The sequence below is a fragment of the Priapulus caudatus genome, unplaced genomic scaffold (assembly GCF_000485595.1).
Source record: "Priapulus caudatus unplaced genomic scaffold, Priapulus_caudatus-5.0.1 Scaffold641, whole genome shotgun sequence".
Classification (NCBI taxonomy): domain Eukaryota; kingdom Metazoa; phylum Priapulida; class Priapulimorpha; order Priapulimorphida; family Priapulidae; genus Priapulus; species Priapulus caudatus.
The window spans coordinates 106,262-119,019 of NW_014577702.1; the positions used below are offsets into that span (position 1 = coordinate 106,262).

At 43.4% G+C, this 12,758-nt stretch overlaps 2 protein-coding genes across 5 annotated transcripts in view; both read right to left on the reverse strand.

Moving 5' to 3' along the window:
• Positions 1-2,434: 2,434 nt before the first annotated feature.
• LOC106812383 (60S ribosomal protein L31-like) lies at positions 2,435-7,169 on the reverse strand. 3 transcript variants are annotated; one of them, XM_014816251.1, is made up of 5 exons: positions 7,097-7,169; positions 6,753-6,850; positions 4,598-4,723; positions 4,168-4,280; positions 2,435-2,534 (listed from the first exon to the last, which is right to left on the reverse strand). In XM_014816251.1, exons 2-5 carry the CDS (start codon positions 6,848-6,850, stop codon positions 2,500-2,502), a joined length of 372 nt encoding a protein of 123 aa, XP_014671737.1. In that variant the 5' UTR covers positions 7,097-7,169; the 3' UTR covers positions 2,435-2,499. The 3 variants fall into 3 exon arrangements, with proteins under 3 accessions (XP_014671737.1, XP_014671739.1, XP_014671736.1); XM_014816253.1 differs by having other exon boundaries at positions 7,011-7,102; XM_014816250.1 differs by lacking the exon at positions 7,097-7,169 and having other exon boundaries at positions 6,753-6,856.
• A 1,967-nt stretch (positions 7,170-9,136) lies between these two features.
• Positions 9,137-12,758, reverse strand: part of LOC106812382 (rho GDP-dissociation inhibitor 1-like) — a 27,097-nt gene continuing 23,475 nt past the window's right edge. For both annotated transcript variants that reach the window (XM_014816249.1, XM_014816248.1), the window contains exon 6: positions 9,137-10,991. The gene's annotated coding sequence lies outside the window, so the exon portion shown is untranslated. The remainder of the gene's footprint in view (positions 10,992-12,758) is intronic.

Below are 12,758 nucleotides of genomic sequence, written 5' to 3' on the forward strand. Positions count from 1 at the left end.
AGAGAGAGAGAGAGAGAGAGAGAGAGAGAGAGAGAGAGAGAGAGAGAGAGAGAGAGAGCAGCGAGCTATTTGAACAGTGGTTACCGGTCTCCAGTTACACATACCATGAAGTGCGCAGAGCTATACGTACACGTCTGATGCGACCTGGGTTTGGAGACACTATTCGTACTGATTTTACATCATGCAATGTTATATTTCTTTGATTTTTATTATTTAATTATGATTCGAGGATATATTGGTTAAATTAAAGCATGAATGCGTAATTAAAAGCTTTGAGTAAAACCAGCAATTTATATCAATTGTAAATGGAACTTGAGTTAGAGAATCTCTTCTAAAAAATAGAGGTTGTAAAACGCATATAAGGCCTTATGACAAAAACAATTTATCTATCAGCCTTTTATAAACAAATGTCGTTACAAATTTCATATATAAATGGTATATTTGATCCAGTTAATATTCCTCTAACTCACTGGTAAGTCATGTTTCTGAACTTGTGCTCTCACACGTCCCCCGTGATTTTTCGCGTACGTCTGCCGGCCACTGTCGGAACAGGGCCTTTGCAAAGTAATTTACTTAAGATGTTCCTGACAATTATATTTATATATAATATATATATATATATATAATGTTCCTGATTATAAACTCGTGTATTTATAGTCATTAGTACATATATTACAATTACGTGTATTGAAGTCCACACGCGTGTGTATTATCACATGCTTTCGCGATCGAAATACTTTTTAATAAATATACTCTAACTAACATTTTCGAAGTACTTTTTATATGATGGCGAATATTTAAAAGATTCACACAATAATATGTAATAATGTAAGACAGCTCTACATATTTCAGTAAAGAGTAAAGTGGTAGGATACAGTGCAGTGAATCACTGGTTGCGGTGGTGGGAATCCCCGCATGTGGAGTAGAATAAACTAGAGCCGTAGAGCTGAGAGGGTCTATGTCCCCGGGGTATCTGCCGGAACGTCCCTGGGTACGGTCCCGGTATACCGAAACGTACCCTGGTACTATCTAATATGCCGGACCGTACCTCGCTACTCCACTAACGATCTAGGGAGTCGCGCTACGCCTACTCCCTAACGCCGAAGCACCTAACCTAATGCCTAAGCGCTAACAATCCTAACCATATCACAATAGTGACTAGGGTATCGTTCTTGGTATACCGGACGTCCCCAGGGTACGTTCCGACAGTACCTGGGGGAACATAGACGCCTATGAGCAGCAAGGCGAGTACAGTGGCGAGAGGAGTACGACAGTACGAGTACAATGCAGGTAGAGCAGTAAAGCCGTAGAGGAGAGTACAGAGTACTTAGAAGCAGTCAAGCCATGAAGAACGCTCTGAAAGTAGAGTCAGTCCAGTAGGAGGCAGTATACGTAGAAGTAGAGATACAGTGCCGTATGCAAGTAGAGCAGTAATAGTAGAGTAGAGTACAGTGCGGAGTAGAGGCAGAGTAGAATGCAGGAGAGTTGTTAGAAGTTATTGTTGTTGGTTGGCGTGACCTTGACGTGGCTTCGACCAACGTGTCTTACCATTTCTAAAATTTTCAGTGGCCTGACTTCAAGGGCAATGGCGCTATGGCTCAAGCCAAATTATCATTCTTCGCAATTTTAAAATTTTTCCGTGCCTTGAGCTCAAGGCACGATGGCCTTGGGCCAAGGTCATTACATTTTTAATCAATTTCTAACATAACTAAGGCAAGGCCATATCCTTGACGCCATTTTCAAAATGTTTACGTCACTCGACTTACAGTCATATGGTCCGATGGTCAATGGTCGTGTTGTTTATATTTCGCCTAACAACATCTTACCGTAGTACTTGACAAGATTTGAACACAGAACTATTGAGTACCAGCCCAGCTAAGCACCCAAACACACAATTCCTTAAATGTTCAGAACGAATCTATGTGTTACATTTTATTCAACAAGTTTGAAAATATTTTACGAAGTTACCTCACAAGAATCGAACTCGGGACAACCCGGTCCTATTCCAACATGTTACGCACACACCTAAACCTACAATTTCTGAGTGGTTCAGATCTGATGTGTGTGTTGCGTTTTCGTTTAACACATCTTAGAATGAATCAAGGTGCTAGCATTTAACAAAGCTTTGTTAGTTTGTGGCATCTGTGTACTCGGAATTCAATCAAAATCAAAACAAATAATCAAAACTTGAATAGTGCACATTTTGGTAAATATAGCGAAATACAAAGGTTCCAAGACATGTTAACGTTACTCTAGACAGTTGCTGTTGTTGTTGTTGTTGTTGTTCGTAAACACGCGACTGGTTGGAAATCATGTTCGAAAGCCTGGCATTTAGGGCTTGCATTTTCTTGCAACAATATCACTACTAGGTTAGGTGTAGCAATGGTTATAAAGCAACAATAAGGTGGAAACTCATATACAATATAAACAAAGATTATTTTGGTTACTTTTTAATTTTTTTTTTATTTAAAGGAGATATACAGGTCGTTTTGAACTGCTTCAGTCATCGTTGTCCACGTTCACAGTCTGCAGTCCTGCAAGAGAAAACATCACAAACCTTAAAATTAAGGCACCGAAAAATGCACCCAATTTCCCCAATAACGTTGTACATAGTTAGGTTTATCAAAACCATGCCTTTAAATGAAGTGCTCAGCTGATTGCGTTTCCAACAAAGATAGGTTTCCAGGGCTATCTCTAGACGTTTAAAAGTTGACGTTCAAGACTTGAACCACCATTATTTTTTAGCCACTGTTCACTACGTAATTACCATTCAAGTGTATTCTAAGCAAGGCATGAACAGGTGAAGGGTATGAGAACAAAGGTATGAAAACATTTTACGACACGCCACTGTGATTTGACGCTTTATATTATTCAATCGTAATTTTGTCAGCTGTTAAATCATTCTCCATTTGTGTTCGCCACTCAATGTATTTAAATTGCCACTGTTACTTATTTATCGCATTTTGCGGAGGTAGCTAATGTCAGCGGTAGCCCTGGGTTTTACATAATAAAAAGATTAAATAAATTAAGAAAACATCCCTTGTTAAAGGAATACTTGACTCTAGGTTCTAGGGTTATTTTCAGTTGATTTAGATTAAAATTACACTACATAAAAAATATTCCATGGTTCAATCACCATTAGAAATTTTTTTTTTTAATGTTTTAAAACTAACGACTACAGATTGATTACAACGACAGTGGCACCACTCAAAACGCACTATCTGAAAAGTTGTGCTAATGGACTTTTCAGCCAAGGGTGTTTCTTATTTATTAATTTAAAAGGAGAAGGATTGCAATATCTTATAAACAACATATGGTTTCAGTTATAATATGGATAAATTTGTCCTAAAATGAACATCGTTCGGTTAAATAGCATTTAGGTATAAATATAATTGCATTTTTGTGATTAGCCCCGGTCTATAACGTGCAAAATAAATTGGCAAACGCACAACTTTTTCAGGGTGGCAGCACGGTCGCGGGTGTCATGTCAGCACTCAAAAATGAACATTTCGAAATTCAATGTTGTTTTATGACAAACGTGAATGCGTAATTATAGATATTTATAGGTATGTGCTATTCTATATAAATCTACTATCATAATATACTCTTAAATTCTAGAGTAAAGTATTCCTTTAAGTAAAGGGAGAAATTTTACTCAGTAAATAGATTAGTTGACGCCTCAATGACTGGTAGTTTTTCTCAACGACGTTGTAACGAAATAACGCTGAATGAAGCCACGTTAATTATAATATTGGTGTAGGAACTCGAATACCTTATAAGAAATTTTTCTTACCAAACATTAATCTGAACAACTAGAACCAACATGGACTTTTAGTCAATACATTTAACAAACTAAAGGTCTTATTCAACTTGGCTTCATATCTTTGGATGGATGAAGACAAACAAGAGAACAGTTGAGGGTGTAGGCCAGTGCTTCTTAATCTATTTCAGTGTCATTCACCCTCAAGTCTTTATAACAAAATTTCATTCACCCGCGACTTAATTTCCTTGTTTTTGGTAAACTTCACTCGCCCCAAAATAATTTCATTCACCCGTGGGTGTACCATTCACCAGTTTAAGAAGCACTGGCGTAGGCAATACAGGTAAAGGCAAACGAAGGAATGCCAGAGGCCCATCGCTAACGGGATGAGCGGGAGTGATGCTTACCTTTGAAGGCTGTTGTTGCCACATAAGTGACCAGCGTAAAGAGCTTGTGGATGGAGTCTTCATCCTCGTTCCTCTTTCTTGCCAGTCGCACGCGTACCCTGTAGGGAACGTTCCTGCAGGAAAACCAAACACAGCCATGACTCTTGCCACCTAGCGGGCGTACGCAACACCAAGTCAAATGTATACGTGTAACACAGCTGCTTTGTTGCAAGCAAACTCTACACAAGACCAACACATTACATACGTAGCATTTTAGGTTATCTATCAATTATTATATACTTTTTTAACATTATTAATCTTTGGCATGACCTAACATTCAAGCCATAGGTATATTTAGACTATGGTCAGGCCATAGGTATATTTAGACTATGGTCTATCCATAGAACTATTCATTTGTAAAGCTTGATACCTAAATACAAGCAATAATTACCTGACCCCCTTCGACCAGATGAACTTGTTAAGCCGGGTGTCAACTCGCACATCTGGTGTTCCCATCTGCTTCTCAGCAAACTTCTTGATTTCTGTGATCGCTCGTGGCGCCCTCTTCTTGAAGCCTCTGCAACCATACGCCCAAACTTGAGACCCACGTTACTATAGGTTTTAATGATGAACTAGGCATGTTTTCAGTAAAAGAATATAGGTTTATGCAGATTTGGCCTTTACACTAGTAGGTAATCCACAGGACCACCAGGACTATAGACAGGGTTATTAGGTTAAGGTTCGTGCTAGGGGTGCTGTCTTAAAGTGGACTCGATACATCCACTCGATAATATAATACTACAGCGCTTAAAGGAACAAGTGCCGCAGAGCGACAGCGCTCATCTAACGTCTACTGCGGTGACTCTGTGGTGGAGTGGTGGGATTCTAGAAAACCCTGTTAGTCCCAAATGTGTTCACATACACGCCGAAACAGTGGAATGCACAGGGAACCTTCTCAAAAGAGTGTTCGTTGGGATCGTTATGAAAGTTGCCACGAGGTGGCGCGTACGTTTAAGTGTCTTCAGATTAAAGATGGAAGCTCCCATCGTACGTAGTAGCAACAACTATTTGCAAGACAGAATAGGTAAGCACTCATCCATTTACCTACGCAAGCCTACAGGCTGCAATAGAGAGCTGCCACCTGTAACCAATTAACGCAGGCAAAAACTCCACAGTACCACCAACACATGCACTGGCAGTAGCCACTGGCAGTGGCATACGTTACAGGTCCATTGATTATGCAATGTTGACGAATGCTAGAGTAACTGGCACCTTGTGTAGTTAATAAGTACATTACCTTATAGCCAAACGCGTATTAGTTTGTCCAATATCACTGCTGGTTACTAAGAAATGCCTAATTGAAATTTGCAGTCCAAAAATCAGTTGTTTATAGTTTCAAACTGCTGCCGGCGAAGCGGGTGTGATACAGATTTATAGTGCACCGGACATTTTCGCACGCATGCTCGGCTGTACGCAATGCCAATGCTATCATCAGTGATTTCGTAAACATGGACGCTCGTGATAAGGAACTTTTTGTCAGGGCTGTCCACGTGCGTCCGTGATTAGTACGTGTTTTATACTCTATTTCTATGTTTAGTCCGTGGCTGTGGTTACACCGCTGACACCTCCGTTTCATCTGGCGTCCAAAACATATGGGCTGCACAAATGTTTACGTCATCGCTTGACTCCTGGATGACATTTACGGCACGTAAATGATACATTGATACTAGCTCTAGAACTATAGCCCTCCGCTCCGCCGCAGGGGTATAGAACATACTATGGCAATTTCCAGGTAGTAAGCAAAAACTACTTTTTGTGCTTAATAACTTCTTCGGTACGCCAAATAAAGCACATTCTCCGTCGCACAAATGTCGAACGATTAAATGTTGTACTTGCTATGTTACTCGTCGACGAAGATTGTAACTTTTAACCGCCATTTTTTGCTAGTGAGCGGGCACAATGTATTTCCAAGTGGAGGGGTGGGCAGGTTGCACGCGGTTGCAAACCGCGCTAGCGCTGCGCAACGAAAAATGGCAGTTAAATCCGCGTGCAACCTTCCCACCCCTCCACTTGGAAATACATTGTGCCCGCTCACTAGCGCTGGAACCGCGCTAGCGATGCGCAACGAAAAATGGCGGTTACAAGTTGGTAAATAATCTTCGTCGACGAGTAATATAGCATAGCAAGTACAACATTTAACCGTTACTCGTTAGTTTGCAGTTTAATTTTAGTGTTTGCAGTAACTTAAGACATTTGTGCGACAGAGAATGTGCTTTATTTGGCGTACCGAAGAAGTTATTAAGCGCAAAAAGTTGTCTTTGCTTACTACCTGGAAATTGCCATAGTATGATCTATAGCCCTGCGGCGGAGCGGAGGGCTATAGTTCTAGAGCTACGTTGATACATATCAACAACCGATTTCAAGTCTTGTTTGTAATGTAACCAGCAGTGATATTGGACAAACTAATACGCATTTGGCTATAAGGTAATGTACTTATTAACTACACAAGGTGCTCTAACATTCGTCAACATTGCATAATCAATGGACTTATTATTCCTTTAAGTTTAACACTACGGTAGAGGAGCTAGCGTTCGCGATTTACTTACACCGAATGCAACCGTTTATGAAGATGGATGGTGTACTCCCGGGTAATAACCTCGGTGATGGCGGACTTGCCCTTCTTTTCTCCCTTCTTTTTTGCCATCTGCATAGCAAAACCACGGTTATAACGCAACGACAAACGTTTTATTATGATTCCATTGGGGTAACTTATGATACCACAGCACAAACAATCCTGATCAACTCAGACTTAATAATAACATATAACTTTGCATTTTTATGCATTTCTGCCAATATATATATACCTTCAGTGTAGTTAATCTAAGTGGGCAGATGTTAGTTAATAACGGTATAATTCAAGGATTGTTCATTTGACTCGTAAATAACTTACTTCACAGTAATGGTGGTTACACGCAAAGAGGATAAGGAAATGTACATGTGGCGCCACCTATAAGAGCGGAATCGAAATAATGGAATAACAACAGACAAGTCACCACTGATTCCCATAATTATTATGTACCTTATGGTTATATGTTATACGTTATGTCATATAATTATTAATTAGTATATAGAGTTTAGCGCAAGCCACAAGTACTAGGTCACAGTTGATATGAGAAAATATCGGAAACTCCACAGATGATCTCATGTAGAGAAATGAGAGAGAATGAGATTATGAGATAGATGAGCATGTATGTATACGTGCACACACGCGCGCGCGCGCGTGTGTATGTGTGTGTGCGGTGTTGTGTGGCGGTGCGGCGTGCTCGCGCGCGTGTGTGTGTCTGTATCACTGTGTGTGTGTGTGGGTGTGTGTGTGTTGTGTGTGTGTGTGTGTTGGTGTGTGTGTGTGGGGTGTGGTGTGTGTGTGTCAAGAACGGTCGAAGAAAATTCGTTTGGCAGTCAACGGCGACCGACGCGGCGGTACATTAGAATAGCGGTGAACCCAGGCGTGATGCTGCGAGCAAATGAGAATGTTATAGATTGGATTTTACACAGCGCACGTGCTGTCGGCCTGCCTGGCTCGCACTTGAACGTATGTGCATGAACGGTCGAAGAAAATTCTCTTGCAGTCAACGGCGACGACGTCGGCGCGCATTTTTCAGGTACATTATCTATGCGTAGTGAGAACCATAGGGCGTGATGCTGTGAGCAAAGTGAATATGTTAGATCGGTTTTACAAGCCACATGCTGTCGCCCGCCCGCGTCACGTTAACGTATCGAGAACGGCCGAAGAAACATTCTCGTTGGCCAGTCAACGGCGACCGACGTCGGAGCGCATTTTTTCGATGCGCGGCATTAATATTAGCGTGGGAACCGTAGGGGCGTGGATGCTGTGATGCCAAAGTGAATGTTATAAGATGGATTTTACAACAGCGCACGTGTGTCGGCAAGCTGCCGCGTCCACTTTGAACGTATACCGAACGGCGAGAAAATTCTCTTGGAGCAGTCAACGCGCGTACGACGTCGAGCGCGCATTTTTCATATGTACATTAAATATAAGGCGTAGCTGGGGACACTAGCGGCGTGATGCTGCGTGAGAAAGTGATATTTTAGATCGGGTTTTTACCAAAGCAACACATGCTGTCGGCGCCGCGCGCGTTTCACTTTGAACGGTATAAGAACGGCCAGGAAGGAAAATTCTCTGTGCAGCTCAACGCGCAGCCGACGTCACGCGGCGCATTTTTTATGCCTACAGATTAAAATGAGCGGGAACCTACGGGGCGTGATGCTGCTGCGAGCAAGTGAACGCTTATAGCATCGGATATTACCCAGCGCACGTTGTTCGGTCGGCGCTGCCTGGCCCGACTTTGAACCTATATGAACGCGCGAAGAATATTGCTCTTGGACCAGACAACGGTGACCATGCTACGAGCACCATCTTTCCTGTAGCTTGGGTGCGGGTGCGTGCGTGTTTGTTTTCGTTTGTGTGCGTGTGTATTTGTGACAGCTAGGGTTGTAGCCGAGAAATGGCTTAAATGATGTGAACGTGCCACTTTATACAATAAGAAGGAAGCTCTGTCATGTAGGGTCCCGGTGGAAGATACTGTCTGGTCGGCATGTCATGGCGTAGGGCGGTTATGCCTTTTCATATTATTATGTTTATTGATATACTTATCTATTTTCCATGATTCTGTGCGTGCGGCGACTCGGCACACTAGTTATCAAATACGTGTGCCTACATATGTTTTCGGCTTATTATTGTTCAATTATTAGCCAACAGTTTCCCAACACAGCGAGTTGGTTGCGTTATCACGTTGTGTCTACTCCAAGGAGCTATCTATATAACGAAATCTCTATTATCTACTCCTGTATATATGTATATATCTAGCTCCTTAGTCTACTCTACATGCGGCGCCAAATTCATTGCGCGAGTTCTAAACATGACAACATTCAACTCACGACCACGACAAACAAAACCACATACAAGTTGTTTTTCTGAAAATTTAACACAAGATTTATTACGTAATTCGCTTCCAGAAGCACCAGATCATTACAAAAATAATCTTTTAATAAAAGTCTTTACCTTGCTTGCAGATGGAAGTCTTGGTGAGAGCACGGGGCACTGATGACCAGATACTAGAAAACTCACAAAATTACCGTTGAATTATGGATCGCAAAGAAGAGAAGACGCTTTACAATTATGCGAATTCGGGGGGGGGGGAAGATGCAAGGGGAATAATTGTAGATATGGTAGCGGGGCGCACGCAATGGAAAACGCGCACGCCGAAATACTACGGTCATGACGAGCTGTGAAGCTGAGAGGGACGAAAGTGATATTTTAATAAGAGGTTGAGGTGGCATTTCAATCGCCACACCTTCTCGGCATTCGTTATCACGCTGAATCCAACCACGCAATCTGGCGGCAGTCGCCATGGAAACAGCAAAGCTGGTGCAGGCGCCCGCGCTTCCTACTCTCACCAAGATCATCTGTGCACAGTGAACAAAGCTCCGCACCAGCAAACAGATGCGCCGTGACGTCACACACAATAATATACAGAGCTGACAATATAGTTCAGCAGACCTCGCGCAGCATGAAGCAAAAAAAATACCACCGAAGCTGCGAGGCAAAGCTTTATGCTTACATTACTAGTTCCTTATACACAGACGGGTACAGATATGGCAAGGATCGCAACATCTTTTCATCTCCATCCTCATCCTTAGACCAGATATACATGTATATATATATAACACTCCATTAATTTTGCATAGCGTGCACTCGCGATGTTGTCCTCTATACGTTTACAACATCCGGCGTTTGTCTCCACCATTGTCCGTCGACGATTGATTCCTACTGGTCAACATACAAGAGAGACTGAGCGGATGTGATGCCGAGACCACCCACCAGGGAGCGACGATATGGAGACAGCCAACGAGCAGGCGAAACCTCCGTCCCGCGACCATTCGTGTTTTGCTGGCAGACTCAGCGTAGTTGCTATGGTAACAACGACCGTAACCCGTGTATACGACATAAAAAGTGCTATAGCCGATTACACGAACATAGAGATCGTACGACCGCCATTCCATACACTAACTCAATAATATGTCACAGGCACTGGTAACGTAATGACTTGTTTATCACATACTTGCACTATGTGCCATCTGATTGAGTATCGACGACGTACAGCGACTGATGTTATATTCGGGTTTCGTATCTGTTGTATCATCTCACTGAGCACTGCACGTGATAACATCGCAACGTTACGGTTATCATGCGTAAGAATATACAGCGTGATATGTAATGCTGACAAAAAAAGGCTATGATCATGACTCGTGAGTTGTGAGCAAATCAAACGATATACGGCATGATATACAATGCCATTACTATAGTATTGCAATGCAATGATTATCATGGGTTAGCAAATCAAACGATATACGCCATGAAATGCAATGCTCCGGAAACATGTTGCTTCTGATAGTCGTTCCATCAACAGATGTGTAATCAGCTAATATACAAAATACGACGCCCAGTACATATAAATCGCTCCGGGGTACATAAACCTATGACTGGCAGATGGCAGCAGCAGCAGTATTCTGGTCAGGCATTACGAGGAAGACTAGCGTGTGATGATATGAAACTCGTCCTTGAAATTACAAGGCTGTAAGACATTCCTACACACGCCTACTGAGCTGTAACCCGCATACATACCTCTAACAAGCTGTGACCCCCCCGCACATATCCCTACTAAATTATCACCGAAACAGACACACCCAATTCTCACCTGTCACCCAGAGTCACACCCCTACCGAGCTGTCAACCTCATACATACCCCTACCGAGCTGTCAACCTCATACATACCCCTACCGTCAGGGAACGGGGGGGGGGGCTGTCCAACCTAACAATCAACCCACCGGAGCTGTCAACCTCATACATACCCCTACCGAGCTGTCACCTCACTACCCCTTACCCGGAGCTGAACCTCAATACATACCCCTACCGAGCTGGTCCAACCTCATACAGCCTACGGCTGTCAAACCTCCTCCATACCCACCTACCGAGCGTCAACCTCAAACATAACCCCCTACCCGAGCTGTCAACCCATACAACCCCTACCGATCTTGTCAACCTCATCGCATGCCCCTATCTGAACTGTGACACGACCACGATCTTATACTACCATGTGCGACATAGACCTGCCACCACGACCTCGCCTACCTACTTAAGGACATGGCCAGTATGTGAGCCCAGCGATTGTACGGAAGTCGCACTGCGCAGACGATCCTCAACTCACACCCTACCCAGAAAGCAAAACGACGACCGATAAGCATGCATAATTTGATTCCTTGGGTACCTATGGCTGTAAAGCCTTTCACGTGTGTAGACAAACTGTGATGCTAGCGTAGATCGACACAGCAATGCAATGCCTACTGGATACCTTTCTTACATTGTCGAAGCCAAGAAGCCAATAATATTGCTTTTTGAATGAGACGCGTCGCCAAGCGTGGCGAGGTGCAGCGAATCCAAGCGAACGCGATCTGTACCGCGATTAACTCTCAAAATAACGATACAATTTTGAAATTGTTACACTATTTATTCACAAGGAAGACCACCATTTCTTATAAACGCAATAGCGAACTTGCACGGTAGGAACATTTTGCACTCAATAATTAAAACCACTCAACAAAAATCTCGATTATACAAATAATTATTTCATCGATAAGGAAATCGCCGTTGGCATGATTTGCCATAGATCAGATAGGCACGACTAGGTTTGATGTGGCCTGTAGTTGCGTGAGTGTTAAGGTTTATGATACAGTCCCTTGCATGGACTACACTGGTATGTGGCAATGTGTTCGTCAGCGGAACAGAGGTGCTCTTCGCACCACGCGACGCTCACCTCACCCCTTCTCCCGTTCCTAGTAAAGTTCTCACTCAAATTTTCACCGTGGCAAAGCCACCGAAATTTTCTCTACAACGGGAAAAAAAAAGCGTTGAAAGACCGGCCCGGGAAGGCGAGCGCTAGAGCGACCCGGAGCCAGAGTTCCGCAGCGCGCGGTCGGAGGAGGGGTCGTGCGGCGACAGATAGAGGCTTGTGCCTGCTGACATCAAAGGAACGAGAGAAGGTCGCCCGTGTTGCTCGTCTGCACGAGCTGCATGCGAGCATACGCGACGATGAAGCACAGGTCAGGTCGGGAGTCACCACCACATATGCCTGATCTGCTCACTCCTCCCTCCTGCGTTCCTCCTATCGCTCCTCATCGGCTCCTTCCCACAGTCTCGCTTTAATCCCAATCCTTCTGAATCGAACGCCACGCTCCACTGAAGAATGTTCTCGTCTGTCATCGTCGATGGAGGTTGACTGACTGTAGCTAGCCGGCGCGCAATCATACCGCAAGGGCGCGCTCACTCAGCGTCGTGGGATAGATTGGCTCTCCTTCTTTGGCCCGTAAACTGCCCGATCCTCCAGCGCCTTGTCAACTGCACCGAAGAGGACATGCATTATCAACAAATAAACGTAACAGATAAGTAGCTCAGTAGATGAATAACGGCACAAGTAAAGCAATGCCATGTAAACGAAGTCACTCAGAGGAATACCAAGGGCAAGTGATAACGA

Coding starts and splice junctions, on each gene's coding strand:
- LOC106812383 (XM_014816250.1), bottom strand. CDS start 6,856: ATGCAGATGGCAAAAAAGAAGGGAGAAAAGAAGGGCAAGTCCGCCATC. Junction 4,724..6,752: donor CATAAACGGTTGCATTCGGT/GTAAGTAAATCG, acceptor GTATGGTTGCAG/AGGCTTCAAGAAGAGGGCGC. Junction 2,535..4,167: donor GGCAACAACAGCCTTCAAAG/GTAAGCATCACT, acceptor TTTCTCTTGCAG/GACTGCAGACTGTGAACGTG.